Raw genomic sequence first — 27,945 nt, 5'->3', positions numbered from 1 at the left:
GAACCGTGGAAATAGCAGGAAAATTCAGCATAAACCTCGGTGATCGGATGTCGTCTTTCCGATATCCTAAATAGGCAGGTCGTACAGTCGACAATTTACTACTACCTCCACAGGTCTCATAAACTGGTATACGTCTTTAAAGAGTATCATCTGGTGAACTGAGTAGCCATACTCATAAATAACTGACCTTTGACGAGCTTCTAACTTGAATAGACCATACTCTACTACTACCTCAATCATACCCTGCTCTTCCTTACCGAAATTATCCTGTTTTATTGCATTATCATGCAGAGATGTCGTCATCTCTACTACGACTTTAGCTCATGGATTGAGGATTGAAGCTTTCTCCTGCTAGGTAGATAGAGCTTCATATCTCACTCGACAACGCTTGCAAGATTGCAGTTCCATGGCTCGGTCTATACCAAGAAAACAAGACAAGTCTCTGGTCGGCTCTCTCTCCATGCACCGCCGTCGATGCGGCCCACCCCAAGCCGAGTAGCAACTAAAGGAGCCACAATGGATGATGGTATTGAGTCGGGGACCACCAACTCCTCAGCGCACTCTTCTGGCATGATTCCCTTCTTATGCCCGCGATTTCTCTCTACGGGTCCTTGAGTAAAGCTCTGGAGAACCGCTTTTGAGCCAGCGGCCTCTGCGACCAATTGCTGCGCAAGTGCTGGCTGATTATCTAGCAGATCGTGCAGTTGAGCTAACAGCATGATGCACCTTCCACTTTCCGATGGCTGAACGGCGAGCTGTAAGATTACAGCCTCTTGCCCGTTCGAAACTAGCTTCGGATCTACCATGCCTCGCACGTCGCAGTTCCCGACTACCTTGCCATCGAGGGTTGTAATGTCCACGAAGCCAGTTGCGAGATCATCAATCTCAGAGAGCCAGGGAGGAAGAGGAGAGTCATCTGAGGAAGCCGTGGTTCGGAAATAACCCTGGCTTACTCTGGCGAGAACCGGTAGGGCGTCCTTGAGAAGCCCTTCCTGTTGCCCCCCGATGCCATTTGTAATCGCGAATTTGTACCGTGAAGGAGCGTCAGAAACAGGAATCGGAGAGAACCGAGCTGGGTCAAGGAGTTTCAGTTCAGAGCCTATGTTCACTGATTGATGACGGACAGAGAAAGCGCCCTTCCACGCTACCCATGCCCAAGACGGAAGGAGCGGGATCAGATGCTGGTCGTTGTGGACATTCTTGTCGTCCTTCTTACCTCGCGACATTCGTCTCAAGGGCCACTCATCTCTAGCACAGGCGATATCCCGCAATTCCCAAGCCAGGCAGTTGACAAGTAATCGTACTGGACAACCTGCAATGGTTTCGCATCCCAAAATCTCGCCGATAAGACTCTCCGTTCCTCGGAAGGCATTGAGTCCATCTTCCTGATGAGACAGTTCGCGTTGGGTATATTCTCTTACCATTCCACCATACATGTCAGTACCTTTTTGCACAAACCTGCCATCCCTCCTCAACGGGGCTATGCTCGGTGTGATTTCAGCAAGCCCTGTGATTTCCCAAGCATCGTTTGACCAGTATTCACGCTCTGAACCATCGTGGTTTTCTACGAGCGACTCTTTGAAGGTCTTTTGGCGGCAGAAGAAAAACGCCTCGGTTTCCGTGAAGATCAAACACCTTTGTGCCAGGATAATTTCCTGAAAAGTCCATGCTCGTCGTATCCATCGGTATTGCTTGACAATCTCGTGTAGCGCTGACCGGACAGGCCCGACGAGTGCGGATCGTCCGGTTCGCAAGGGCACTCCTGCCGCGCTTCCTCGCAGTTTCCGCGACTCCCTCACTCCAGGTAGCCCATGCCTGGAATCATTGCCCGAGGCAGCAACAATACAAATATCGGCCCGTGAATAGATAGCGTGCATGGCAAGGATTTGGGCGTGCTTTTCCTCCTCGTCATCCTGTGCGATGCAGATCGAGTCAACCCACAGGTACTGAAGACCTAGTCGGCCAGTCACTATGAGCGCATCTTCGACTGTGTCCGGGAGTTCGGTTGGGAGCGGATGGCGCCAGATGCCCCTTTCATCTTGTGTCCAGGCTGCGCTCCCCTGGAGGATGCAGAGAGTGTATGCTGCCCCGCAGACGTAGCTTAGCGTTGCGTATCGGTCCGCGTTACCATCCCCGATCTTCACGACCTCTCGTTTTTTGACGTCGATCAGTTTGAAGGACGGGTTGGAACCCTTTGCTGTGTCGGAAGAAGCAGACGTGGATGCCTTGCTGGTCTCTCTTCCTCGACACGCCTCATGCTGACCACAACAAACATCAAACCAGCTCCTGCACAACTCCTGATCCACTCGCGGCTTGAGACTTCTATACGCGGATAGCTCATGGTCGAGAACACAGACAGGTAGGCTGGAATCCATTATGCCCTGATAGTCACTACATTCCACCGGTATTCCTAGGGCGGAAGTCCAATGCGGTCTCTCTTCACCATCTGACACCTTGATACACACATTGAACCCATTCGAGCGATGCGAGAGCGCCGTGTACATGGGAAATACGCGATCGTCCACTTCCAAACAGACCAGAATATGGTCGCGCCTAGGAGCCTGTGTTGGCTGTTGCAATATCTTCATCAAAATGTCGTGAGCAATAGGCAGCACGATGTCAGCGCAGAAGGGGCATCCGTCTAGCGCTTGATGCCATATATCTTGCAGCGTACCAAGGTAGACAACCTCGTTTATATGCCGGCGCATTGCAGTCACGGCGTCACCAAAGAGGAGATATCTGAAGTCGATGATCTGACATGTAGCGCACAAGTCTGGGTTAACTGCCGATAACCCCAGTCTGCGGTGTGCCTCTTTCCTGTTGTCGATGTTTTTTTCTAGAGAGTATTGCCACCAGCTCCACTTTTCTTTGTCCATTGAGAGGGGCATGGCCGAGGTTGAGAGGAGATGATGGGTGAGGGTGAGGGTGAGAATGAGTTTGAGGTTCTTCCAATTGAGGTCCAGCCCAGCGGGGTAGCCAGTAGGTAGTCAGTGCTCAGCTGTCCTTTTTATCTCTGGAGATAAACCAGTCGAGTCCTCCACTCCCGGCATACTTCTTTGATATCAATTCATTTCTGCATCAAACATGGTGTTGGCAGTGAGTCTGGGGGTTTCTCCGCATTTTTGGATGGCAGCTGACTGCCGACTCTTAATCCTTTAGCCGACCCCATTTCATCGTCCATGATGCCCGCCATCTCTTCCTCTTCGCCGAGAGCTCAGCCTTTGAAGCCCCTCGACCCGTCAGAACGATGAAAATATCCTCTTCATCATGACATCTGACGTGGATCTGGCCAACAGAAGCCCCGACGGCTCTTCCCCAGATCGTCCCCCGCACACTGAGCCTGGGGCCAGAGCAAGACCACCCAACCTGGTGAGTGCACTACCGTCAGTATAAAGAAAATCGGCTGACAGATACGGTAGGAGATATGCCTTGGTTGTAACAGCCAGGTTTTCTGTCATGTTCACAACATGCGCCTTCATCTTCTCCTACGGCGTATACCAGTCTCTCTACGAAGAGATGGCCGCAGCCTCCAACACCCCATTCACCGGAAGCTCAACCGCTCTGCTCAACCTGGTTGGGATCCTAGCCATTGCACTCATGTCCATGGGTGGGCCGTTCGCTTTGAGAGCAATGATCACAGACCTTGGGTTCCGAAACGCCCTGCGCATCTCAGGCTGCATCTCGCTAACCCTTGTCTCGGTCGCCGGATATGCTCTACGCTGGGAGCTCAAGTTCGCCGAGCAAGTTGGCCGCCAGACGCAGGGCCTCCGGCGACGAAGTGGCTGGATCAAAGCGCCCATGGTCAACTACCGTGTCGCCCGCTCTAAACGGTTCGTTGCACAAACCCTAAGTTGTTTCCTGCAGTCGGCAGCCTACTCAACGCCACTGTTTTTCTACGCCGCATACGCAAGCACACTAGGCTATAACTCAACAATAGCAGCGAACTTCATCACGTTAAACAATGTATCGAATTTCGTCTCGCGCATCGCAGTCGGCTACTGCGCAGATCGCTACGGCCGTATAAACGCGCTAGTGGCAACGGCCCTTCCCAGCGCCATCGCCGTCTTCGCCTTCTGGCTCCCATCTATGTTCCACGACAGTCACCAGCACCACCCAGCAGACATAACCAAATCCAGCGCCGACGCCCTCTTCATAGTCTACACAATCCTCTACGGCACCTTCGCAAGCGCATACATCTAGCTCTTCCCGGCATCGCTGATAGAACTCTTCGGTGTACAGCACTTTACGAACGTCAATGGCGCGCTTTATCTCATTCGGGGCATGGGTGCACTAATCGGGACGCCGTTGACGGGACTTTTGATTCCGGAGTCTGCGCTCACAAGCTCGTTTATTTATCACAGGGCTGGGATTGTTGTTGGGGTTTTGTTGATTGCGGCGACGCTGGCTTGTCTTTGGGTTCGGGTTGAGGCGACCGTGGGTGGGGGGTGGAAGTGGAGGGTGTAGAATGATTTGTAGAATCCAGAACCCTGAATGAGCGTTATCTTGTCTGGTATATTTGCTAAATTTTTGTTATTGTTATTCTAGACAATAAATATCAAGCTGCTAGCTACAATACTCCCCTCCTATCTGCATCTCATCATCATATCATAGCCTAACCTGTTCTGTTTTCATGTGAGGTTTCGTGTTCTCAGCAAGATACTCTGAAATACTCTCTTTGAGTCTTCATCTGCACATCAACGCCAAATTCATGCAAGTTCCGTAGTCACAGCTATATACCTTTGTTATCTTTTTGTTGTGGTCTTATTGCATCCCGCATGTATTCAGGTCATGAACGTGAGTTCGTGGGTGAGAGGTAAGAAATGAGCATGGACTATAGAATGCCAGATAGCTAAGCAAAGAGAAGAGAATAGAAGGAGTGGTAGGGACGGGGAGGCGAGGGGGAGAATTTTCAACAACAGTGAACCAGCAATCAGTCAATCAAGATAAGTCAGGCAAGGTAAGTAGGTCGTCAAGTCAAATCAAACCGAGGGGATATCTAAGAGGGTAATGGAATGGAATGGGAGATGATAAACCAAGGGGAATGTGTGATGTGAGAGTGAGACAAGGAAATAGAAGAAGAAATGGTTATGTATAGATGACGAGGATAGAATGAAATGACAAGATCATGATCATGCGCTCAATCGTTGGATGAATGACTGTAAAAGAAGAGAAACAAGTTAGTTTAAACCAGAACAACAGGAACAGTGCAGAAGAACGAAAGGCAACGAAATTCAGAACATACCGGAAAGAACGACCTAAACCCCCTAAGGTCCAACCTCGTCAAAGTCCCAGTATACTCCTCCACCAGATCCGCACCCATGCCCATGCCCGGCAACTCACGATCCCTCAGGTACTCAATATACTCCATCCCCGTCTTAGCATAGATAACCCTCTGCAGCCCACCCGCCTCAGCAAGGACCTGCTTCGCCTGTGCGTCTTTCGAGTTAAACGAGGGAGTGGCAGGGAGAGCCCAGCAGAGCGGCGAGAAGCGGGTTATCATGAACTGCCCGAAGCCTGGGAGGGCGACTGCGCCGGCGCTTTGTGTCGCTGCGGCTGCGGCGCCGTTGGACGTCGGCGAGGGGGCGATGTCGGGGCCGCCCCAGGCGGAGCCCATGCGGACGAGCACGCTAAAGGCCATTTTGGCGGTTGTAAAGTCTTCGACGTCTTTGGCAAAGTGTTCGATTGTTGTTATGACAGTGTCGAACATGGGTTGGTTTCCTGGTTTGGTGTTAGTTGTGCACATTAGACTAGATTCGTGGGTGGAGCTTACTCTCGCTGATGATTACGGCTCCCAGGTCGTTGTTTAGTACGGCGAGCAGGAAGTTGAGGTACTCCCGCTTCAACTCGGCCAGGTGAATCTCATCGTCGGTACCCGAGGTTGGGTCCGCGATCCCGCTAAACACCCGTTGCAGGAAAGGCGTCAATAGCGCGTCAAGGATGTTATATATTTCACTCTTGAAGCCGAAGATGACTTGATCAAGTAGACGCAGGAAGAGCGCCATTTCGTCCCGCGTCGAGGTTTGCGTTAGCAGGCCGTCGATCCACCGAGGAAGCTGGGGAAGGATGCGTGATCCAAGAACACCAATCAACCGGGAGAATGCAAACCGCGAAGCGGTTCGGACGTTGAAGGATGATTTTAGAGATTCTAACGCGACAAGGGTGGCTTCTGACACTTGGAGAAATGCTTCTGAGACCTCGGCTGCGGGAAGTTGTGACGAGGTTGAGCCAGGCTGCCAATCTGAGAAGCCACGGGCAAGTGTACCCAGCGCCATGATGTCGTGGTGTATTTGGAGAACGGCCCGCTCGTCGCCAGACTTGGCCGGGCCTAGGGTCTTCTCCATGTCTGCAAAGACAGGCGCCAGCGCAGATTGTGCGTACAGCACCTGCTTATCAGCGGTAATGTTAGGAGTCGAGCAAATGATACCAACAGCCTCGAATAGATAGAGTTGACTGTTAAAGACAGCATCGGGAGATCCTTCGTGGTCCTCCGACGACATCTCGTCACCGTCGGAGCTTTCTGAAGGCAGCTCGGCTTGGATGACAAGCAAATCACCCAAAGCTTCTACTACCGTCTGCGCGACATTGCCAATGTAAGCCCGCAGCTGCTTCACCAGGCGCTGGAACAAATACCACGCTCGCGTCTTGACCTTCTTCATCGGATGGTGCGCGAGCTGGAGGAAGCTCTCTAGAACACCGGGGATCAAGTGAGGTTGGTGCTGGAAGAAAGAACTGTATCGGACGCAGATCTCCATGTACTGTAACTGCGTCGCCGGGTGGGTGAAGGATCGGATATCCGACTCGACCATCCGCTGCATCATCTCGACCAGCCTTTCTGCAGACGGGTTGTTGGGTTGTCCCTTGTTGTAGAGGCTGCCACTCTTGGTAGCAGAGTCTCCAAACAAGTACATCTCATGCAGAGCGAGATCCAGATCTCTCCAGTCTAATTGGGCACCGGACTGACGCAGGTTTTCGAAAGTGGTCGCCACAACTTCCGAAACGGCTTCCATATACAGTCTCTCGTCAACAGTTGCGACAATTTGCTGCAGGGTACCCAGTCGCTTACGCAGCTCCTGGAATTCGGCCTCGTCGGTCTGGTCGTCGTCATCGCCCCAGGAAGCAGTCTCGTCGTATCGCATTTTGGAGATGATCGCCTTCAGGATCGGGAGGAGGATGGTCGAATGTTGAGCCGCAACAGAAGGATTAGCCTTGGAAATCTTTCGCAAGTACGAAAGCAGGTCGCTGACACATGGAATGACGGTCGAGCAGACCTCGTCGTACTCATCAGAGAAGTACCGCAGGATGTGAGGCAGGAAGACCTGCAGCAAGCCATTGGCCTTCTCCTTGCACTGTGCCGATGAGGCCTCCTGCTCTAGGGCACGCACAATATCCGCCACCGTGGTGTTGACCAACTTGGCGACCGTTTCTGCGAGATCGGTATCGTATTTGGACGTGAAGCGGTTAGCGAATAGCGGAGGGCTAGACGAGATCTGGGCAACGACGTTATCGAGGTTCAAGAAGGCAATCATGTCGATTTTGTCTTCGGCCTTCATCTTCTTGCCAATAATCTCCGTGAAGACATCAACAGCCGCATCCCGCACCTTATCCTCGCCATCCCGCAGGTCCTCCTTCTGTGCACGGCCCAGTTGCTGGAAGAGAAGGTCGAGCATCGTCTGATTCACGACAAGACTGATATCAATCCAGCTCACCCAGCTTCCAACCGCCTTCAGCGACATCTCAATAATAAGGTCATCGCCATCCATGAACTGCGACAGAATCTCCTGCCACGAGCTAGCGATCTTCTGCATATCCCTCACCCGAATCAAATCCTTCAGCGCGTTCGCCCGCTCCTGCTCCCCCGGAGACCTCGACACCAGCACATCACCAATCTCATCGTGGATTGAGTTGATCACGCGGAGGTAGAACACAATACCAAGCGGGTTGTCCCGTGTCGTGCTAGCGGGCGACTTGTGCGTGAGGCTGAGGAGGTCATCGAAGAACGTCTCCCAGCCATTAGCGTAGAGCGCGGAGAAGAGGAAAGTGATGGTCTGAGCGATCTTGTTCTGGATGTTCGGCGGGTCGGCGTTTGCGTTGTCCTGCCCGTATGTCTGCCGCAGATACTGCAGCAAGCCGTCCCTGACGAACCCCAGCGACTGCAGGTCAATGAGGCCCGCCTGGGCGGCGCTGTTGACAACCTCTAACGAGACATGGCGGACGATGTGAGACTGGGGCGGGTCCTTGGTGAAGAGGGCGAGGCAGACCTGCCAGCCCGTGGGATCGGAGCGGAGCTGGTTGAGGTAGTCGAAGGCTTGGGATTTGAGGGCGGCGTCGGAGGTAGGGTTCCCGGCGATTTCTATGGCACTTGCTACCTAGCAAATAGACGTTAGTTAGATATGTGGTCGTCTTGGAGTCAAAAAGGTTGAGATGCGTCACAGTCATGGAGGGGCACACGAGGGGAAGATCGGGGGACGGCGGGGTTGAAATCTCAAATGAATCCTTCTCCCTCGCTGCAATTGCTGTTGGAGCAGTTTATCTGCTTCTAGAGGGCCAAAGGACAATTATCCGAGGGTAATAGCGAGGCTTACCTGCTCTTCCATCGTCGACCGGCCGGGGTGCCTTGCTCGTCGTTGCGAGACTCCGAGAAGCGAAAAATATCACGAGGGGAGGGAAAAGTGGCTGTATCAAGCGTAGTTGGAGAGTTAATCACGATGGCGGCAGATGCTCATATCATTTAAAGAGAAGTAAAGGTCTATCGGAGCATGACTTGATTGTTTGTTTGGTCAAGGGCAATAATACAAGAGGGCAACAATGAACTTGGTGGTTGTTGAAACAGAAACAGTCGAAATGAGTGACGGTCACCGTTGGGCGGTCTTGCGGCCTGTGGACTACCACAGACAACAACTGGGCGCAGTCCAACAACGCACTGGCTATCTCCTTGCAGACGGTGCTGACTGCAGCTTGCTGTCTGGCAAATTCAGGATACTGTTTAATCAATGATTCCTTGCCGTTGAGCATGCGACACCGATTTTTTCTTAATTTTCGCCATTTTGTGTGTTCCGCCTTGGGCTCCGACCGAGAAGGGAAATGTTGCCTGGATCTTCAGGCATAAGACACGGAGTATAAACAAAGATGCATAAAGAGCGGATAGTGTCCAACAAGGTAACTTCATAGATAAAGGTGAAATAATATTCTCGTCTTTCTGAAAATTGACCTGGCGTTGTTCTCGGAATCATTAAAACAATCGAGCTTTCCCTTGGTGACCTGTTTGCCATAGTGCAGATGGAGCCCACTGGCGTATACAACCAGGCACTACCAGTTGCTAAACAATCATGCAAACTTCAGAAAAATGGTATGGTGCTATGGTAAGGTGGGACCCTTCCAAGCCTTCTATCTATCTGCTTTTAGTACATGGTAGGTAGGTACATGTGATAGTGTAGTAGTGCAAGATGGTGCGGTTGAGAAACAATCCACAATCCCAAGAAACAGAAACCAAATGAGAACAAGATAAACAAATCGCTAGTAAATCAACAAGTCTTCTTACCCTTCCTCTACCTGATTTCACCTCATCTATGCTTTGTTCCGCATCTAACGCTGCACCGCATCTTGTCTATGAACTCGCCTTCATAAACTTCGGCCACCGCTCAGTATCAGGAATAGGCACGCGACCAATATTCTCATCAAGATCCAGAATAAGCTTAAGCGCGTTCCGTGACCGCAAGTACGGCAACGGCTCCTTCGCAATAGGCACACCAACACCGGGCTCAACCTGGCCCGTAGGCGAAACATCATGCGTAGACCCAGGCATGGGGAGCCACTTTTGAAGGACTTCGTAAGCAGCCAATGTGAATCCGAACTGAGGCGATGAGCGCAGGATACGCGCGGGACCACCCTTAAAGAATGCCTTGAATCCTTCGTCCTTCATTATTGAGACCGCGCAGTGGCGAAGTCCCGTGTATGCCTTTTCGCCCTTGCGCGCTTCGACCTGCAGACGGGTTTTGATGACGTCGCATGGCGTTGTGAGGTACGCGGCGGGCATACCGGCGATTGCACCGGCTGTGAGAAGCTGCACGACGCCGAGCTTGTGGGTGCGGGATTCGCCGAAGAAGTCGGTCTTCAGGTGCGAGTAGGTGGGGAAGTAGATGGCGGAGAAGGGGACGTCACGGAGGAGACAGGCTGACGCGCCCTTGTAGAGGCCGACGAGACCGAGGTTCTTGACGATCCAGAGGGCTGAGCGGCGGGGGGCGCCTTCAACTGTCTTTGCGATTTCACCTTGGACCTGCAGACGGATTTTGACGATTTCGAGGGGGTTTGTGAAGACGACTTGGCATCCTCCGGCCGTTCCTCCGGCAATGACTTCTTGCCATGGCTTGATCTTGTGAGTTTCCTTGTCCATGAATGCGCCGCGGACAAGGTCGTTCACGGTAAGCTTGATAGCCTTCTCGGGAGCAACTCCAATCAGCTGGGGAATAACACCAGAGTATAGACCGGTGAAACCCTCATTGCGGATAACCTTGCGCGCGCAGTCAATTGAGTTGTTGTAGAGTCTCTCGCCGACACGGTTGGACCGCTGGTTCTGCATGCGCGTCTTGACGAGGTCAATGGGGTAGACCATGAAAGCACCAAAAGCACCCGCCAAACTCCCAAGGGCAAAGTGGTGCACCGACTCAAGAACACCGTGGAGGACGGACTTTGAGGTATCAGCAGCCTTGTGCACAGCACCAGACGCAGTCGAGATAGCCGTCTCGGCAGCAGCCATAGGAATGCGCCACGAGGCATCAATGACCTTGGAGAAATCCTTTTGCGAAAGACGACCAGACGGCGCATCAAGCCCAGCAAAGTGGAACAGGATATCCGCTTCCATGGGCGTAAAGAGCGAGAAGCGCGTCAGGCGAGCCGCAGCGTTAAGGAAATCCGAACGAGTAATCTTGCCATCATCGCTCTTATCCGTCGCCTCGCGAATAATCAAATCGATCATGTCCATCTCGCGCATCACGTTCTGGAACGCACGCACGGTAGCGTACGAGATCTTCGTACCGGCCGAGATGTTACACAGGCTCGGAAGGTTCTCCAGGACATAATCTGACAGCTTGTGCTTCGATGTCTCCAGGATGATACGCTGGAAATCTTCCGGTGCGATATAGCCGTCGCCGTCCTTGTCGAACACATGGAAGGCCTGTCGGATACGCTCACCCTGCAGGCCTCGGAGCATCTGCGCGAACTGCGGGTATGTCATGTCATGGCGGGTCTTGGTCTTGCCCGTGTAGAGGGCGGCCCATTCGGAGTTCCAGTCGAAGGGTATGCTCTTTTCCGTCTTGTTCTCGTTGTAGAGTTTTTGGAAGGTCTCCCACTTCACGGTGCCGGTGCCGTCGGTGTCGAAGAGGCGGAAGGCAATCTCGTACTCGGCGTCGGGTCGGTTAAGCAGGTTCTCGAAGACGGCCCAGTCGTGAATGTTGATTCGGCCTGTTCGGCGGCCGTCGGCGACTCTGAAGAGGATTCCGTAGTGTTCTCGCTTGATTTTGTGCTATATCGGTGTCGAGACCATGGTCAATTGAAGTTCGTGTAATGACACATCGGGGACAGCCAACTGGCAGAACAATGGAACAGTAGCAGAAACTCACGTAGTCTTCGTGCTTCGGCGCGATGGCGTCGACAAATTCGGCCTCGGTCATGTAGTACTCGCCAGTCTCCTCATCTTTGCGGGCGTGTCTTTGGAAGTTGGCGCGGACCTGTCTGGACAGATTGGGCTCGTCGATGGTGGTGCCGACCAGCGACTCTTTGACAGCCTCCTTGACGCTTGCCATGGCCATGATGACAACCAAAAGAGCAAGTCTAAGGTCTATGCAGACAAACGGTCTAAAATAAAAACAAAGAGAAATAATAAGTATAGGAAAGTAAAGACCGACGCGGAGAAGGAAGAGAAAGGAAGGGGTTGGGAGGTGAGAGTAGTAAGAGAGAGGTGTGGAGAAGGGAAATTATACTGATTATGGGCGATGGGGGATCGTCAGACACCTCAAGAACAATGCTCTGCTCTCTGTAATCAGATGAAAATTCTACCAACGTATTAATAGCAAATCGGATCTACGTGGCTGAACTTGTGAATTGCTTTTTCCCAGTCAGCATTCAATAAAGTAGTCACAGTGGCACAGTTGAGTTAAAATTTTTATTTCTGTTGCCCCTTGTCATATCCTGGTCACACCGGATAAAAGCGCACGCCTTACCAGATCCCAGGTTCTTGTCCCAATGGATAATATTTAAAGGGTGTTCCCAAAGGCCAGACCGGCATCGGGTCACGAGGCACACCGCCCCTCGATATTACCCGATCCCCATACCAACAAGAACACTCGGACTTGACGCCGATTCTCACAACCAACACACAAACATTCGATAATCACTTTGATACACGAACATCAGCTCCCTCGTCCCTCTCCTCTTAACAACAAAAGCCAACAAAACCATACCTCTACCCTCAAGAACGCGATAATCCTCGGACCCAACCCGAGACTCATACATATTCTCCGCACGACTCGGCAAACTCCGGAAGCCCGTGAGGGGATGCTTTCCTCAAGTTGGAGTATTCCAGTCCCAAGTCTCTCACCGGCCGGCTGCACGTACCTAATCGATTTAGGTAAGGTGAGGTAAGGTAAGGTAGCTCACGAGACCTTCCAGCTGTTTGAGCAGCTTGAGCTACGGAGGGGAGAGATGATGTGCTGCCGGTCCCGGTCTGAGGTCCGGGGTCTGAGTTTCGGGTGGACAGTGCAGTGTGCTTAACTTTGCCGGATTTGGTAGACCCGGGTTTTCCCCGGCCCTTTACCACGATGACTGTAGCCAACTCTAATAGAATAATAGGAGCTTTTGTTGTTAAGATATTTCTTAGGGCCTTTGAGTCTCATTCGTAGATAAGTATTCCGTCATATCGTAACGATCTAGATCTAATCTTGAGGTGCTTGTAGGTGGCAGATATATATCTTCGTACCAAGTATTCTGGGGAAGCTTCCACGATGAGTCTCCAACTTTAAGAGCCGAGTCTCAACCCTCCCCAAACTCTTCTAACTCTGAACGTAAAAATAACTCGGTGTGTCTTTCATGGTTTATCATCGAGACAGTAATATTGATAGCCCGTAAACATACATTGTCTAAAGCTAGAATCTAGGGCTTCTCCAACCGTACCAACCTAAACAACCCCCTCTCCACCGGCAAAAGCCCCAACATGAGATAATTCAATCTCCAAGCAAGCAGCACCACACACGCTCCAACGACCGCATCAAGAATAAAATGGTTCGCAGTGGCAACGATCGTAAACGCCATCAGTAGCGGCCACAGCAGCGCAACGGCCCGAAGATACCAGTGCGGACTGAACCGAATCAAACACAGCGCGATAAACATTGCATTCCCGAAATGCAGGGACGGCATGGCTGCTATCGTGAGCTGGAACTTATTCTGCGTCCAGGCGGATCCCCCGTGGTTGCTGTGGAGGACGTCAATAAAGCCGTATTTCTCGGGGAGGAGGCGAGGCGGCGTGCATCGCCAGAGGGTGATGATGGTGAAGGCGAAGATGTTCTCGAGTGCGAGCGTGCGTCGAATGGCGAGGAAGTTGTCGCGCTTCATAAAAGTGTAGCTGTAGACGAAGAAGATTACACCGAGGACAATGTGCGAGTAGTATACGCGGGCAAGGAGAGGCATGAGCCAGGGCGCTCTTGTTAGGATGAATCTCTGCACGGCCAGCTCGGCGTCAATGTGGAGGGTGTGTTCTAGCGCGAGGATCTGGAGAGCATGCTGCTCAGCTCTGGCGAAGACGGATTCATGGCCGCTGATGGCTCGCGCTGAGATGGCGCGCAGGCCTTGATAGATCTATGATGGGTTGTCAGGACGGTACCGTCTGGCTCGGTGACCATCGGGTATAACGCACCCAGTATATGAGCAACCAGTACCATATCTCTATTAGGAACGGAAAGCGCGCGAGTATGCGCGACTGGATTGTGCGACTGTTTTCGACGGATCGGATGTAGTCGTCCTCGTCTAGTGACTTTGCGTAGTCTGGATCTGGATCTGCCCGGTCTGGGAGCAATGGCGACTCAACGGTGGGGATTCCTGAAGGATCGATTGGACGACGGCGGCGGTTATAGAGGGCTGTCGCAGTGAAGATGGCAGCGATGACTAGACAAGAGTTATCAGTATCGACCTAAAGAATGAGCCGGAACAAGCGGATACGAACCACCAGGCTCGAGGAAGTTCTTGATCACCCCCATGGTGTAGGAATATGAGATGGGAGGAAAGATGGATTGCGCATCAAAGGCGCTCAAATAGGAAAGAATTAAAACAGCGAGTTGTCAAAGTCAGGAGAGAATGACTGACAAGCATTCGGACGAAGCAGACGCTATGAAGAGAAACAAGCAGGCATGATAAGGAGGACGAGGACGCGGCTGCCGTCATCAGGCTGCATGGGAGACCCGGTGGTGCAGTCGTGTGCCTGACTCCCTGCCCATTCGGATGTTTACTTGTCTTTATTCGAAAAGCAATTCGGCCCGGGCGTCCATGGCCCAGCCTTCAGTCAGCCTGTGGTCTTGGTGAGAATCGTCTAAATATACAATTTTGTATTTTAGTGTCATCTTCACAATGCAGATAGTCAGGGGGATCCATAAGATGTACTCTGTTGATAGCAGAGGAGTGCTTGTAGACTGTCAAACGACCAGTTGACATTTCAGTCGACAATGCACAGCAGATCAGCACTAGCAATGCAAACTTGAGCATCCGCACATCCGGTGCCTCCGGTGTTACACCTTTAAATCCTTGCGCACTTTGTCGTCTCTTTAATTGATGAGTAGAGATGTATGGTTATGCACTGACGGGTTGCATTGCAGATTGTGTTTCCAGATTGTTCTAAGCGTGCTGAGTGGTCGTGTCCTGTGGTATCATACAGTTAATCTGAATAGTATACATGTGATAGGTAATGGCGGTAGGTATATAAATACATCATCTGGCATCCGAATGTTGTACTTCTGGCGTTTGCGGGGCAAGTCTCCTATGGAGCTCTAGATACCTAGCAATCGGTACTCGACAATGGTGCCAGAAAACCAGCGTTCAGCTCCGGGCTAGACTCAATATCCTTCTTAACCAATAAAAAAGAACACCGCCCGTCGAGTCCTGTTCCCGAGTCCCTGCATATAGTCGTGGGTATGCAATGCCGAGCTTAGAAGAAAATGACTTTCCGTTTCGCCGTATTATCCTTCGCCGTCGTTTCAACAGACTTGTCCACGGCGGGGACTGCGGGATCCTTCTTCGCCTGCTGTTCTTGCGGCTGTTTCTGTGTCTGCCTCTCGAACTTGCCCTCGTCACCACCATTCCGCTTCTGATGCCATAATGAATCCTCCCGTTCAATTTCCCTCAGAACTATACCGACAAAAATCAGCGCACAATCAGGCCAAAACGAGTCTAAATGGAAACAAACCCTCATCCCACTCCCTCTCAACACCCACATCCCCCGTCCCAAGCAGCCTGCCCACATCGACATCCTCCCCGCGCTGCACTTTCTCAATGACCTCCCTCAACAACCTGATCTTCGCATCCGTACTCCGTACGTAGCCCCGGTATTCATTCTTCAGTGCGATCATGCGAATCGCTTGAGACCCGATCAAGATGAAGATGATGATGTAGAAGGAGGCGGGGTTCCATTCTCGGGATTTCGGCGCTGAAGGAGAAGATGAGGGGCGGTTGCGGAAGTATTTTGGAATCAAAGAGGACCAAAATGATGGTCGGGCGATCTTGGGGAGGGCATCGGTTCTTGTGCTGTATGGTTGTAATGCCGCAGTTGAGATCGGGAGTCGTAGGCCTGGTCGCAGGTGTGAAGCGGGCGCTGTGGAGATGGTTAATGATGTGATCGGTCGCAATCGACTATAAAGACGCGTAGGATTAGTTGTGAGCGAGGCCATAGTTGTGACTCTTAGTACAAAAGATCAAGTAAAGAAGTTGAATCCGATGCGATGGCGCTACGGACGGATAATTCGCAGATAGCCTAAGGCACCAACCCACTGGGGTTTTCGGAAATCCAGGAACGACGCTAAACCAATTTAGGCCCCGTTACCACGACAACGGGCCTTCGCTGGTCTCGCTCGGCCAGCAATCATGACCGTCTCAAAGCTTCAGTCTGAATTCGACAGACATCACTAATACCGACAGCAATCGCTACCGTACCATATTCCAGACGAGGTATGATATAGCCGTAGTACGCTATGGCAGTTACATCATTTCCCTCCGATTCCCGCGCGTCCGTGGAATCGGTTAAACAGACTGTGCGGTCAGCGTCAACATGCTCCGCTGCTACCGTGTTGTCGCTACAGACGCTCTTCCGGGGCCCCAATCCAGCGGATATCGAGAGTGCGACTGCGAAGAAAGTTGGGGGAGGGACGAAAACTACGATTACGCATACAACAACAGCAACGACAACGGCATCTCGAGCGAAGACCGCGCGGACGCGACCAACCAAGACGAAACCGACCGTTCGGGAAACGGCACTCGGAACGCTGGCGGATAATGGCGCGGGACGATTATCAAATCAAGAGAAACTTGTGCTGGCGACAGAGGTCTTTAATACGACATTGAAGACGCTTTCCGACGCCGCCAAGACAGCCACATCTACAGCTAAGGCTACGAGCCCGGTCAAACGCGGCGCGAAATCGAACAGATCGAAGATGGACCCGGCCGAAACAACGGAGATTGACGATGGTGTATCAGCAGTGGGGGAGTGCGCGCGGCTATCCCTTTCATGTCTGCGGACGTTGAAATCGGAAACCGGGGGAGAACAAGGGGATGGGCTACCGAATATGCAGCTGGAGCAGGGGGCCTGTGTGCTAGCAGGCAGGCTGTTGGCACTGGGGCTGCATGATGCGACATACAAAGAGTTGAGAGGCCTTAAGAGGAGGATTCAGCAGTATCTCGATGGGTTAACAACGGGAAAGAAGAGGACGACGAAAAATGATACCCAAGGAGAGGTGGAAGAGGCCGCGAAAGAACGAATGTCCGACCTCTTGTCCTTTTCGAATATTCTCAATGCTCGGTCGGTGCATGGCTTGCTGGTCTCCTTCCAGTCGAATGCACTACGCCTGATCACTGCCGAGAAGCGTCCGGCTACGGTGCACAGATTGGTACCGTCGCTTCAGCTGACGGATGAAAGCAGCCCGGCGAATGTGATATCGGCGGCGTTGGAATCGGGTGCAATCTCCAAGGAAAAAGCAGCTGTTCAGCTTCAGTTGCTGTCGAGCACCGTTTCCTCTCTTTCTTCACAGTCGAACAGTGCCACCAAGGACCGTCTGAAGCCAACGACAGTGCTCACCCTCCAACTTCTATCCCTTGAAATCCGGTGCATGTCTTGGAAGATATCTGGCCATATCTGCCAGGATAGTAAAGAGATGTGGGATCCTCTGGCACGATACGTTGGTGCATTTGCGCAAGCGACCAAGAGCATCGAGAAAGCTGAGTTTGCCTTGATCTACAAGAGTATTGTCCGACTGCAGTCCATCTTCGCGAAGACACAGAACCGGGTCTTGACGAGCGCAAAGGATAATCTGTCCGTAGCAAGAATCGCCATCATTTTGGGACAACTTGCCCAAGATGCAGGGTGCTTCAATGAAGCCTTGCAGCTATTCACGGAATCCATCACTCCCCTCTCAAGTGGTCAGTGTCTTGGTTTGGCCACAGTACGATGCAAAATCGCGACCCTTCATTTCCAAGCAATCAAGTCATCAAAGGATCTCAAGGGCGACCTTTCAGATATCCTTACCGAAGCAACGAACGCTCTTAGCCTCCCACTCAAAGGAAGCACCCATGATCTCGATGAACTGCTGGTTGAGGCGGCCAAGCTGAAGAAGCTCTCCATGGGCTGGTTTGGGGATCATGTTTCCAAGGATCAGGATAAGCCCGAGAACGATAACGATGTGTTTCCCCGAGTTTACGGGTACCTGACTGGATTTGTACGCTTCTTACGCCGCTACATTGGACGGCGGCCTACAGATGATGAAACACAGCTAGAAACATTCCAGAAACGAATCGACGACTCGCAGAACATTGTACTCGCTGCTGTGGATTCGACCGTGGCCATTGGAAGGTTATCCGTCATGTCACAACGCCCGCCGTGGGACGAGATTGTCTCTACATTGCTCGATTGCCAACGCCTTCTAACGACCATTGAGCCGTCCGATGGTGACCTAGCTACTACAGATGCTACCGATATGGCCCTTGTGAAGTTGTCGAACTTGTTCTGGTCTCGATATCTCAAGGAGAAAGAAGCCGGGAAAGGAGCTCGTCAGCTTCTCCCTCTGCTCAAACAATCTACCAACCTGCTTTCTGGGTGCTCGCCTACTCACCGGATGACTGGTTTCGCTCCGCTCAAGTACGAACGATTAGCACATACATACGTCGAGGGTGGCATGATCTCCGAAGGGGAGGTTGCGTTCTGTCAGTCTATCAGTGACCATATTGCCATTGGAGCTTTAGACAACATCATCTCTAGCACTGATGGACTTTTCCCCCACCAGATTAGCCAGGATCCAAAGCAAAATGGGTTCACACTCGGACGGGTCCTTTCTGCGTACCTCAAAGTGAAATTACGTAGTAAAAGGTCGGCGGTGGACGAGGTCTTCGACGACGATACGCTTCCTTCTGTCCAACGGGGCCACATCTTGGAGTGGCAATTAGGGATCTTGACCGAGGTACAAGGCGCTGCACACAGTGACCAAGTCTTCCGGGCTGTCTTTTCGGAAGTTGTATCGAAGCTTTTGGACGTTTACGCCATCGCGCAGCACCCGGTTCGACGACTGCGGGTTGTACTCTGTGGACTGCGTTTCACCTTGGAACAGCCCGGGTCGCTAGACCCAGCGTTACTTCAGCGGTTCATTCGGGAAGGGACAGCCGGCATGGAAAGCGATGAATACCAGTATGATACTGATATTGCTTCGCTTGCTACTCATCTCAGAGACTCGGTTCGCCTTACCCTTGGGCTTCATCAAGGCAGCCTTGGGCCGGAACAGCTGACTTCGATAATCTCTTCCTGGACCTCGATGCTGCGGAGCTGCCACGACTTGAAGTCACTTACCAATAGTGTTGGGAACGTTGACTACTATCTGCTTCAGATGAAAGCTGTCGTCGACTACACGGAAATCCACGGACTGTGGAAACTCCAGCTTTCTACTCTCGAGCTTATTTTGCGGGCCACTGAATTGCAAGGGACCGGTATATCAGAAGGTATCATGGTTCTCTCCCGGCTTGTTCTCCAATACTGCCGTCTTGGAAACTGTACCAAGGCGAGCTCCCTCCTCAGCCGCGCAGAGGGCTATGTCGCCAAGCACGAAGTTTCTTGCCTCGCTAAGCTATCCTACAACTTAGCTCAGGTGGGCTTTTTTCTTGAGACCGGCGATATCCAGAAGGCGGGTAGCATTCTATCCGCCGCTAGGATGCTCTATGAGAAGAATCAGTCAATGGAGGACCTGAACGCTTGCTCGGTCTTGACAAAGATATCTTGGGAGCGACTAGTTGCCGATGCAGCCTTTATGAGCTCACGTCTGTCTTTCGCCCAGGGCTCAATCAAAGATGCACTCTATTTTGCAAAACTCTCCGTCCGTCTGAACTGCAGGATATGGGCGAAAGTCGAGAAGCTTGCCCAAAAGAAGCAAGAAAAAGCTATCACTAGCGACAGTTCCGAGCTTGAGATAGTTGTCGACGGAATGGCGAAGCTCGAGGTAGCGCGGACGTCTACCTACTCACAGGGTGCCCCATTCTGGCCGCATATTGGATCGCATCACAGCTCGTTACTGCATCTTGCCAACCTATCCGCGCACCACGGCTTATTCCAGGACGCTATTTACTACGGCGAGCAGGCGATGAAGATCAATAAGTCCTTGAATGCGAACGTTCGCTTGATAGCTTCTCAAGCACAGCTGGGGTCTCATTGGATCCTTGGCGGGCACATTTCTGAGGGCCAGGAACTCCTCAATTCTGCCAAGGAACATTCTGGCCAGCTCGAGAGCAGCATCGAGCTTGTATCGCTGCAAATGAGCCTTGCTGCTCTGCAAAGGGTGGAAGGGGACTTCCGCGGTGAGTATCGGATTCTTCGTGGAGCGGAGAAGCTTGTGAGCGGGCTTTTCCAGGTCGGACCTGCCAAAGATTCCGTGGAAGTGGGGGACCTGGAGGAGGAGATGGATAAACTGCGGATCCAACCGAAAAGGAGGCCGACGAGACAGACTGCGGCGACAGCAACTAGGAGGACTCGTAGCGCAACGACCGCACAAAGCACAACGACATCTGCACCAAGTACGCCGAAGCCGCCGCCAAGTGCGGAGTCAACACCGGTTGATTCAAACTCACTACTTCACGTAAAAAGTGATATCTTGCGCCAACAAGCTGCATCATTGCGGGCACAGCGCGAGTTCGACAAAGCCTCAAACCTGTTGACCGATGCTCGGAAGTTCGCAGTGACCAGGGATAGCAAGATCTCGGTCCACCTCGGTGAAAGCGAGCACCTCCTCGCAGACGCAATCCGAAACTTTGCTGGCCACGCCGTGTACTGCGTTCTTCCTGAGTCGACGATTTCACTGCCCTCGCTGCAACCAAGTTCAGCTGTGACCGAAGCTAGCTCCGGCAAGTCCACGTCACGTCGAACAAGAGCGCCAACTCGAGGAACACGGGCAAAGGCCCAGCCGGCAGTGGAAGATTTCTCTGTGATGCTATCAAAGGCGGGCAACTGCTTGAACGACATTTTTCATACTGCTACCAGTCTCGGGTCCACGCTTGATAGCCATTCTGCGTCGCGGCTTATGAGCCGCATCTCTATGTTGACACATGCCACTGCGTCGCAGAACCAGGCTACCCCGCTGCAATCGCCGGCAACCATGAATGAGATTGGACGCATTGGTGCATTTGCTAGAGAACGTGCCGCTATCTCCATCGACAAACAGCTGACCGATTACTGTGACGCACTGCTCTGGCCTCGCTCAGAAGCGATAGAGTCTGATGATAGCGGCTCTGATTTTACCCAAGACTATGTTGATATACTTCCGGATAACTGGAACGTACTCTCTCTATCGTTGAGTGCTGACCAGACCGAATTTGTTGTTTCGCGGTTGCACCAGGGTCGCTCCCCATTCCTGCTGCGGCTTCCTCTTAGGCGGGGAAACTCCGAGGACGAGGAGGAGCAGTTCACATTTGATGATGGCAGGGATGAAATGAAGGAGCTCATTCGACTGGCCAACGAGAGCGCTCACGCTGCGAAGTTGCAAATTGACCGACAGGCAAAGAAGGAGTGGTGGAAGAATCGGGAGGCACTTGATCGCAGGATGGAGAATCTTCTCCAGAAAATTGAGAATGTCTGGTTCGGGGGATTTAGGGGGATATTTTCTCCCATCCCGCACAGCGACAACTGCCTTGCACGATTTGCAAGCTCGTTTGAAAGTGTCCTTGACAAGCACCTCCCGTCGAGGCAGAAGGGCGCTCGATCGGTGGGGCCAAAGTTGACACTGCATCCAAATGTGCTGGAATTGTTTGTGGGTGTGAAGGATTTGGATGAGCAAGAAGACCCTGAGGATACGCTTATGGATCTTCTTTACTTTGTCGTGGATATTCTGCAGTTCCAGGGTGAACGCAATGCATATGACGAGGTCGATTTCGATATGATGGTCGTCGAGACAATAGACGCCGTGCGAGCTTACCATGAGGCCGCAAGCAATGAGGCTCAGCAGCGGCCTAGGCCTAACAATACCGTGCTGGTTCTGGACAAGTCACTCCACCTGTTCCCTTGGGAATCCCTTCCCTGCTTGCAAGGCTTGCCGGTCTGCCGAGTTCCGTCTCTTGAATGTCTGCGTGACCGGGTCCTCCAGTTCCGCTCCCAGAAAAAGCCCGGCCTCGGACTAGACCGCCGCAACGGTGCCTACATCCTCAATCCCACCGGCGATCTTCAGACAACCCAAGGGACTTTCGAAAACGAGCTCTCCCGCCTTCAAGGCTGGACTGGCGTTGTCAACCGCCAGCCATCAGAGGAAGAATTCAAAGACGCCCTCGAGTCCAAGAGCTTATTCCTTTACTTTGGCCACGGCAGCGGCGCACAGTACATTCGGGGCCGGACGGTCAAGCGCCTCGACCAATGCGCAGTTACCTTCCTTATGGGCTGCAGTAGCGGTACCCTCACCGAGGCCGGCGAGTACGAGCCCTATGGGACGCCGATGAACTACCTGCAGGCAGGATCTCCGGCGCTAGTAGCTACGCTGTGGGACGTTACAGACAAGGATATCGATCGGTTCGCAAAGGCAACCTTTGAGAATTGGGGTTTAGTTCCGGCTGGGTCTAGAGCATGCGGGGAAGGAGTTGGAGATGATGCTGTGGCACTGGATGCAGCTGTTTCACAATCACGGCGGGCTTGTGTGTTGAAGTATTTGAATGGTGCTGCACCTGTGGTATATGGCGTTCCTGGTGTTTTTCTAGAGTAATTGCTCAAATTGCATGGACGGATGGGTACTGGCAGAGGTGTTTGTATATATCATTACTACTCTAATGTTATCATGACTCTCTTCATACTTCTCTTCTGGTAGATACCTACAAGGAACAGACTACCTGATAAGGAAAATCGATGCGGGGAGCAGTCCGGGTTGAAGTGGGGTTGATATAATCACGCCAAGCCTGCCCCTCATTCCCCTCATCGCCTTTCTCTTATTGACATTTCCAACCTCACTCCATCCCTCCCGACCCAAGGTCTCAATCCAATCCAACACCTCGCCAAGCCAATTGACCCGTCCCCAAAATGTCCATTACAACAAAAGCAACAATCGCCTCCTTCGGCGGTAAACTCCTCAAGCTCAGCCATGCCGCCAAGACCACAAACTGCGAAATGGCATTCAACCTGTACCTCCCGCCTCAGGCCTCCAAGTCGCCCAGCACCAAACTCCCTGTCCTGATTTACCTATCGGGTCTAACTTGCACGGCCGACAACTGCTCTGAGAAGGGCTTTTTCCAGCATGGGGCTAGTAAGAAGGGGATTGCGGTGCTCTATCCGGATACCAGTCCTCGTGCGTATACCCTCCATAAACACTCAAACTGAGCCAGCCAATTACTGACGAAGCGCAGGCGGCCTCGACATTCCCGGCGAAGGCGACAGCTGGGACTTTGGCACCGGCGCGGGATTCTACGTCAACGCAACAAAGGAGCCCTACAACAAGGGGTATAACATGTACAGCTACGTGACTGAAGAATTACCCTCTGTTGTCTTCGAGGCATTCCCGCAGTTGGATAGCAGTCGGGTTAGCATTATGGGGCATAGCATGGGCGGACACGGTGCATTGACGCTCTTCCTGCGCAACCCCGGCAAATATAAGAGTGTTTCTGCGTTCGCGCCGATCTCGAATCCGATTAACTGTCCTTGGGGGCAGAAGGCATTTGGTGGGTACCTTGGGGAGGAGAATAAGGAGAAGTGGAAGGAGCATGATGCGACGGAGTTGCTGAGGAGTTGGAAGGGGGGGAAGGAGTTGGATGTTTTGATTGATGTTGTATGTTTGCTCTTCCCTTTCTGTCTTCTCTTATTACTCCCCTGCGTGTTTAGTTAAGATGAGGACTAATTGGCTCGGCTTAGGGAACTGGAGACAACTTCTACAAACAGGGCCAACTCCTCCCCGAGAATTTGGAAAAGGCAGCGAAGGAGGCTGGCGTGACGGGGATCAATGTTCGGTACCAGCCTGACTACGACCACAGTTACTATACCATGGCGACGTTCGCGGACGACCATGTTGAGCATGCGGCCAAGTATCTGTTTGCATAGTGGGTTTTCTCTTCCGCTCTCTTGGATTGAGATGAGGATGGGGGCGTGTTCTGATGTTGGCTAGCGACCGGCGGGCGAATCTTTGATGGGATATGCCTGGATTCGCTGTACCACTCAATCAAAGGAGCATCAAGTCGCAGAGTCAGTGTTGAGTGCAAGGGGCTGTCCTGTATATACTGCCAGCTCAGTCAGAGCTTGCTCGTCCACATACTAGTTCTCTACTTGTAGCAAAATGCACTCTCTTAGTGCTCTGACATCATCGCCGTAGATGACAGTGCCAAGCCGCTAGTCCACTTACAGAAGCCTCGTACCTGCCAAGACTTGAGCTTGAGCTTGAGCGCGAGTCTCAAGTTCTCAACGTCAACATCAACACAGCCGGTGGCTTGTCAGAAGTTAGAAACTACAACCATGCTGCCCTTGAAAACTGAAGATGCCTACGTCGCTACCTGAGAACTCTGGCTTCATCGGCTGAGTTGTTGCGTTCAGCATGAGAGGGGGTTTAAGGGCTACGCTAGCTTGATCCTTCCAGGTCGACTAAATCAATCGCACTGACTACCAACTCATGACGCAGGACGACTGCGAGACTTGGGTCATCCAATCCGGGCGCTAGTCTAATATCTATGCTAGGTATACTGGTGGAATACCGCTTCCTGCAGTTCGACTCCATCCCACCATAACCAATGCCTCAGGCTCGGCGCCTGCGCTCGAACGGTGTCGCCAATATCTCTTGCCTTCCAAGAACTTCAAACCGACATCAAAGATTCTATTCTCGCTAGATGGCCCCGCAATATGCCTTTTCTTCCGTTTGTTCGTCGTCGTGGGAAGGAAGTCTTGGTGGCGCAAGTATAGCGGTTATTCAACGGCGGCCGGGAGAAGAGAATCGAAACTGGAGTCGCCAATGGGCGGTATCTCTGTGCTGATCAGGTATATTGGGTTTAGTGTCAGTAAGCGGATGTTGGAATTGTTGTGGCGTATGCGGTAGGGTTCGCGTGGAGAGGGAGGGTTCGTGGGTGGTGAAGGGTATCGCGAGCAACATAAGCTCACAACCGGAGAAGAGAAGACCGGAGTTGCTCTCCTCGAGGGAGGCTCTTTGCCATTGATTGTAAGGCTGACGGGATGGTTGAGGAGGAATGAGGTGGGTGCTGCTCCGCGGTCGGACTTTGGCCTGGACGGACGGTGCAGGGCTGGGCACTTGATGAACAAGAATTGGAGCGTGATAACAAGAAAACAACCAATCAATCCCAGAAATAGATGATATGCGATGGTAAATTGTGTGCGAAAGCGGGCGGCGGAGACGAGAGGGAAGCCAGAGGCTCAGCATCAGACGCGAATCAAGCAAAAGCGGAAGGAAGACCATCGACTCAATAAGCCGCCACTATTTGAATCTGTACTGGGCACTGCTCGCTTTACGAGCGAATTGGCCAATCAATTGATAACTGGGACTGGTGAGGTGAGTACATGTTTTACTTCCATTATGTGCTGCCGTTTATGAGGTGTCAGGGGCGTAAGGCCTACAAACGGAGCTCACCACCCACGCAAAAACCTTTGGAATTAGACACTTTTCGATAAATCACCTTGTTATTACCGTGAAAAGCTTCGGAGAATACGCAAGTCTTATTAGCTGGAGATTTCATTCATCAAAACGAGGATGTCGGACAGTGTAGGGGTTTCAATTTGATACCATCATTTGGCTGCCACTGACATAATAGTAGAACATCACCGGGTTCGATCAAGCCACCAATGCCCACGCCGGAAATCAAACCAAGCCCTTTTGAAAGCGAACGATATGTTGATCTCCTGGCCGAAACAGGGAGAGAAATTCCGACGAGCGATCGAGAAAGATAACTTTGAAGAAGCGACGGAATTCTGGGAATACGATGGAGTCCTCAACTACAAGGCCCTACATGTAGGGAGAGCTTCGACCAATCCTTTGCTACTGGCAGCAGAGAACGGAAGCCTGAATGTTTTCAAGGCTCTGCTAGCGTCGGGAGCGAATCCGGCAGAACAGACAGGAAAATACGCGGCACGCTCACCTCTGAAGGGGCCAAATGTATGGGATTCTGGACCAAATGCGCTCCATGTAGCCGCATGCTACGGACATCTTGAGATTTTACGGATCATCTTGGAGGCAGGGTCTGACATGTTGCAATCAAAATGTGCCGAAGGAAGGACTGCGCTTTCGTATGCGGCGTTCAGCGGGCATGATGATGTCTTTGAGTTCCTTTTGGAACAAGGCGCCGATGTGACCGCTGTTGACTGCAACCGGAACATAGTTCTGCATCACGCTGCCTGGGGTGGCCATTGTTCCTTTATCAAGAAAGTTTTGGAGATGAGGCGGTGCCCCTAGAACAGCCAAGTCGTTGGGCCAAGGCCGCCCTTATAAGGGTTATCAACAGCGACCATGTGGACGCTGTGGATAAGTTTCTTGAGGCTCATAAGGCTGATGGACATTAAGGAGCCGTTCTCGAGAAGAAGGCGGCATCTATTGCTGCCAGAAATGACGCCACGAAGCTACTTGAGCATTTCTTGACCCGCAACCGAGAGTTCCTCACTGCAGTCGACAAAAGCGGAAGTGCTTTGCTGCATGCCGCGTGTGATCTTAACGGAAATCGGGCATGTGACTTGATTGTATCAAAGTTGCTGAACAGCTCCAGAAATGACCACCATGTACGGCCTGGGTTGGTAATCGCCATGCGAGACATGTATGGCAATACGCCTTTGAGGATTGCCGCAGTGAAAGGTGCCCGAAACATTGTTCAGCTCTTGAGGACGTCAGCATATTTCCCTGCTTCTCCAATTCATGACGAGACAATTCGCTCAGACGCCGATGAGACACGCGAGGTGACATACCGTCTGATAGGCTTGAAGTCCAAGGATGCCGACGAGCTTCAAGCAGTGGCCTACTGGGCAGTTGTAGACGGGGTTGATGAACTGACCGCAGTCGTCGACCAAGTACCACTGGCTAGGGAAGGAGTCTTGGGCGCATGTTGCTGCCCTCGGTGGCCATGTATGCATGGCAGAAAGATTTCTCAGAGATGAAAGCGCTATTGCTGTCCCCCCCGCTAGAGGCACGACTCCAATCCAAGTGGCTGTGATGCATGGTAATTTAGGGATTGTGAGTTACCTGCTAGGGCTGGTGAAAAGAGCAACCGAAGTTGAACGGCCGATCAAATTGCTCGACATTATCGTCGCTAATTCTGAGGATGGTGAGCCCACACTCGCCTTGGCAACATACCGCACCACGGACGCACATCAACAGGTCGAGCGAAGGCTATGGACAGAGCTCCAGGAGTGCATTGAAACAATACCTCAGTCCTTCGTCAGTTTCCCCAGAAGAGCGAACGTCGTCCTAGAGCTGGCGGCCCGTTTGGGAGTGCTCGGAACGGAGGGAAGACTGCTCAATATATTCCAGATCATGGCCCGCCAGCTCGACCACAAGCCCAATCAAGAAGCAGAGAATGCTCTTTTCTGGGCCATAGACCTCCAACGCCCGGTGGAGGTTTGGTGGTTGCTCACGAAAGGAGCTTACATGGGCGAGGGCTACTTCTCGCAAGCAATGAGTATCAACAATTGTTATGAAACACAGGGGTATTTGAACTATTTGGTTATTCGAGATCTGTTGCTAAGCTCTCCTCCTGTCTTGAAGCCTCGGACACAAATAAGTGACAGTGAGCTGCCGTCGTTTACTTCGACCCCATCGAAACACGATCAAGTAATGGGAGCAATTACAGGTTCTATCATAAGTCAGACAAGGTTCAATTTCGATTGAACAGACGAAATGTATCCGAGATCATTTACCGAACGAGACCGAGATGAAAAATGCTAGAGAACCGACACCGCGATTTGAAAACGTTAAAAGATCTCTCGCATCGTCAGACGAAAAAGAAGAAAAATCTCCGTCGGAGATTAAACAGTCCTGGAGGAATCTCTTTGTTGGATACGTATACCGGTAAACGATGCGAGTGACCTTATTGATCGCTGATGAATCCCAATGCTAACGCTTGCTGCTCGAGATGGGCGCATATCGATTGAGAAATATCGATCACTGGTCCGGCTAACGAGGCAAGGTACAACGGAGCTGCCTGCAGGGGGCAATAAGGCCTTTTTGAAGCCGGAGTGTTGGGTTGGGGGGGGGGGGGTGGGTGTTCCTCGCAGGGAGG

General features: G+C 52.1%; 13 protein-coding genes across 13 annotated transcripts; 5 read left to right on the top strand and 8 right to left on the bottom strand.

The window, feature by feature from the left end:
• Window positions 1–77: 77 nt before the first annotated feature.
• BDV17DRAFT_270306 (HET domain-containing protein) lies at window positions 78–2,990 on the bottom strand. The gene has a single exon (XM_073758670.1). It carries the CDS (start codon window positions 2,886–2,888, stop codon window positions 417–419), a length of 2,472 nt encoding a protein of 823 aa, XP_073612869.1. The 5' UTR covers window positions 2,889–2,990; the 3' UTR covers window positions 78–416.
• Window positions 2,991–3,272: 282 nt separating this feature from the next.
• BDV17DRAFT_160358 (major facilitator superfamily domain-containing protein) lies at window positions 3,273–4,245 on the top strand. The gene is made up of 2 exons (XM_073754656.1): window positions 3,273–3,369; window positions 3,420–4,245. The coding sequence occupies exon 2, from the start codon at window positions 3,457–3,459 to the stop codon at window positions 4,198–4,200; it is 744 nt and encodes a 247-aa protein (XP_073612868.1). The 5' UTR covers window positions 3,273–3,369; window positions 3,420–3,456; the 3' UTR covers window positions 4,201–4,245.
• A 266-nt stretch (window positions 4,246–4,511) lies between these two features.
• Window positions 4,512–8,699, bottom strand: BDV17DRAFT_160346 (Ran GTPase-binding protein LOS1). Its single transcript, XM_073754655.1, has 4 exons — window positions 8,583–8,699; window positions 5,771–8,366; window positions 5,243–5,718; window positions 4,512–5,156 (listed from the first exon to the last, which is right to left on the bottom strand). The coding sequence occupies exons 1-4, from the start codon at window positions 8,592–8,594 to the stop codon at window positions 5,130–5,132; spliced, it is 3,111 nt and encodes a 1,036-aa protein (XP_073612867.1). The 5' UTR covers window positions 8,595–8,699; the 3' UTR covers window positions 4,512–5,129.
• Window positions 8,700–8,861: 162 nt separating this feature from the next.
• Window positions 8,862–9,173, bottom strand: BDV17DRAFT_270302 (uncharacterized protein). The gene has a single exon (XM_073758669.1). The coding sequence runs from the start codon at window positions 9,164–9,166 to the stop codon at window positions 8,984–8,986; it is 183 nt and encodes a 60-aa protein (XP_073612866.1). The 5' UTR covers window positions 9,167–9,173; the 3' UTR covers window positions 8,862–8,983.
• A 1-nt stretch (window position 9,174) lies between these two features.
• Window positions 9,175–12,066, bottom strand: BDV17DRAFT_270301 (citrin). Its single transcript, XM_073758668.1, has 2 exons — window positions 11,616–12,066; window positions 9,175–11,518 (listed from the first exon to the last, which is right to left on the bottom strand). The coding sequence occupies exons 1-2, from the start codon at window positions 11,802–11,804 to the stop codon at window positions 9,605–9,607; spliced, it is 2,103 nt and encodes a 700-aa protein (XP_073612865.1). The 5' UTR covers window positions 11,805–12,066; the 3' UTR covers window positions 9,175–9,604.
• A 990-nt stretch (window positions 12,067–13,056) lies between these two features.
• On the bottom strand, window positions 13,057–14,527 carry BDV17DRAFT_160335 (phosphatase PAP2 family protein). Its single transcript, XM_073754654.1, has 3 exons — window positions 14,210–14,527; window positions 13,904–14,151; window positions 13,057–13,845 (listed from the first exon to the last, which is right to left on the bottom strand). The coding sequence occupies exons 1-3, from the start codon at window positions 14,241–14,243 to the stop codon at window positions 13,144–13,146; spliced, it is 984 nt and encodes a 327-aa protein (XP_073612864.1). The 5' UTR covers window positions 14,244–14,527; the 3' UTR covers window positions 13,057–13,143.
• A 657-nt stretch (window positions 14,528–15,184) lies between these two features.
• Window positions 15,185–15,923, bottom strand: BDV17DRAFT_293846 (DUF5321 domain-containing protein; the record flags this gene model as incomplete). The annotated part of the gene is made up of 2 exons (XM_073762712.1): window positions 15,185–15,384; window positions 15,443–15,923. 2 exons carry the CDS (start codon window positions 15,921–15,923, stop codon window positions 15,185–15,187), a joined length of 681 nt encoding a protein of 226 aa, XP_073612863.1.
• A 251-nt stretch (window positions 15,924–16,174) lies between these two features.
• On the top strand, window positions 16,175–22,498 carry BDV17DRAFT_160327 (C50 family peptidase). The gene has a single exon (XM_073754653.1). The coding sequence runs from the start codon at window positions 16,224–16,226 to the stop codon at window positions 22,461–22,463; it is 6,240 nt and encodes a 2,079-aa protein (XP_073612862.1). The 5' UTR covers window positions 16,175–16,223; the 3' UTR covers window positions 22,464–22,498.
• Window positions 22,499–22,713: 215 nt separating this feature from the next.
• BDV17DRAFT_270295 (S-formylglutathione hydrolase) lies at window positions 22,714–24,087 on the top strand. Its single transcript, XM_073758666.1, has 3 exons — window positions 22,714–23,039; window positions 23,098–23,516; window positions 23,600–24,087. The coding sequence occupies exons 1-3, from the start codon at window positions 22,775–22,777 to the stop codon at window positions 23,783–23,785; spliced, it is 870 nt and encodes a 289-aa protein (XP_073612861.1). The 5' UTR covers window positions 22,714–22,774; the 3' UTR covers window positions 23,786–24,087.
• A 401-nt stretch (window positions 24,088–24,488) lies between these two features.
• BDV17DRAFT_160304 (uncharacterized protein) lies at window positions 24,489–25,356 on the bottom strand. The gene has a single exon (XM_073754650.1). The coding sequence runs from the start codon at window positions 25,140–25,142 to the stop codon at window positions 24,642–24,644; it is 501 nt and encodes a 166-aa protein (XP_073612860.1). The 5' UTR covers window positions 25,143–25,356; the 3' UTR covers window positions 24,489–24,641.
• Window positions 25,357–26,421, top strand: BDV17DRAFT_160303 (ankyrin repeat domain-containing protein). Its single transcript, XM_073754649.1, has one exon. It carries the CDS (start codon window positions 25,572–25,574, stop codon window positions 26,130–26,132), a length of 561 nt encoding a protein of 186 aa, XP_073612859.1. The 5' UTR covers window positions 25,357–25,571; the 3' UTR covers window positions 26,133–26,421.
• Window positions 26,184–26,668, bottom strand: BDV17DRAFT_160308 (uncharacterized protein). Its single transcript, XM_073754651.1, has one exon. The coding sequence runs from the start codon at window positions 26,536–26,538 to the stop codon at window positions 26,236–26,238; it is 303 nt and encodes a 100-aa protein (XP_073612858.1). The 5' UTR covers window positions 26,539–26,668; the 3' UTR covers window positions 26,184–26,235.
• Window positions 26,669–27,623, top strand: BDV17DRAFT_160315 (uncharacterized protein). Its single transcript, XM_073754652.1, has one exon. It carries the CDS (start codon window positions 26,799–26,801, stop codon window positions 27,552–27,554), a length of 756 nt encoding a protein of 251 aa, XP_073612857.1. The 5' UTR covers window positions 26,669–26,798; the 3' UTR covers window positions 27,555–27,623.
• Window positions 27,624–27,945: the final 322 nt, after the last annotated feature.

This window comes from Aspergillus undulatus (assembly GCF_047715775.1).
Source record: "Aspergillus undulatus strain CBS 261.88 unplaced genomic scaffold BDV17scaffold_46, whole genome shotgun sequence".
Taxonomy (NCBI): domain Eukaryota; kingdom Fungi; phylum Ascomycota; class Eurotiomycetes; order Eurotiales; family Aspergillaceae; genus Aspergillus; species Aspergillus undulatus.
Note: the sequence above shows the minus strand (reverse complement) of the source record. Positions and strands in the feature narration are given on the sequence as shown.

Bases quoted from the DNA above. Each gene is read 5' to 3' on its own strand.
- BDV17DRAFT_270306 (XM_073758670.1), bottom strand. From the start codon at position 2,888: ATGCCCCTCTCAATGGACAAAGAAAAGTGGAGCTGGTGGCAATACTCT.
- BDV17DRAFT_160358 (XM_073754656.1), top strand. From the start codon at position 3,457: ATGTTCACAACATGCGCCTTCATCTTCTCCTACGGCGTATACCAGTCT.
- BDV17DRAFT_160346 (XM_073754655.1), bottom strand. The intron at 5,719-5,770 runs GTAAGCTCCACC...ACACCAAACCAG, and splicing joins AGCCGTAATCATCAGCGAGA to GAAACCAACCCATGTTCGAC. The intron at 5,157-5,242 runs GTATGTTCTGAA...CTTCTTTTACAG, and splicing joins GGTTTAGGTCGTTCTTTCCG to TCATTCATCCAACGATTGAG.
- BDV17DRAFT_270302 (XM_073758669.1), bottom strand. From the start codon at position 9,166: ATGAAGTTACCTTGTTGGACACTATCCGCTCTTTATGCATCTTTGTTT.
- BDV17DRAFT_270301 (XM_073758668.1), bottom strand. From the start codon at position 11,804: ATGGCCATGGCAAGCGTCAAGGAGGCTGTCAAAGAGTCGCTGGTCGGC. The intron at 11,519-11,615 runs GTGAGTTTCTGC...ACACCGATATAG, and splicing joins CGCCGAAGCACGAAGACTAC to CACAAAATCAAGCGAGAACA.
- BDV17DRAFT_160335 (XM_073754654.1), bottom strand. From the start codon at position 14,243: ATGGGGGTGATCAAGAACTTCCTCGAGCCTGGTG. The intron at 14,152-14,209 runs GTTCGTATCCGC...ACTCTTGTCTAG, and splicing joins GAACTTCCTCGAGCCTGGTG to TCATCGCTGCCATCTTCACT. The intron at 13,846-13,903 runs GTGCGTTATACC...AACCCATCATAG, and splicing joins ACTGGTTGCTCATATACTGG to ATCTATCAAGGCCTGCGCGC.
- BDV17DRAFT_160327 (XM_073754653.1), top strand. From the start codon at position 16,224: ATGGCAGTTACATCATTTCCCTCCGATTCCCGCGCGTCCGTGGAATCG.
- BDV17DRAFT_270295 (XM_073758666.1), top strand. From the start codon at position 22,775: ATGTCCATTACAACAAAAGCAACAATCGCCTCCTTCGGCGGTAAACTC. The intron at 23,040-23,097 runs GTGCGTATACCC...GACGAAGCGCAG, and splicing joins CTATCCGGATACCAGTCCTC to GCGGCCTCGACATTCCCGGC. The intron at 23,517-23,599 runs GTATGTTTGCTC...GGCTCGGCTTAG, and splicing joins TGGATGTTTTGATTGATGTT to GGAACTGGAGACAACTTCTA.
- BDV17DRAFT_160304 (XM_073754650.1), bottom strand. From the start codon at position 25,142: ATGGTCTTCCTTCCGCTTTTGCTTGATTCGCGTCTGATGCTGAGCCTC.
- BDV17DRAFT_160303 (XM_073754649.1), top strand. From the start codon at position 25,572: ATGTTGATCTCCTGGCCGAAACAGGGAGAGAAATTCCGACGAGCGATC.
- BDV17DRAFT_160308 (XM_073754651.1), bottom strand. From the start codon at position 26,538: ATGTTTCGGGCACCTTTCACTGCGGCAATCCTCAAAGGCGTATTGCCA.
- BDV17DRAFT_160315 (XM_073754652.1), top strand. From the start codon at position 26,799: ATGGCAGAAAGATTTCTCAGAGATGAAAGCGCTATTGCTGTCCCCCCC.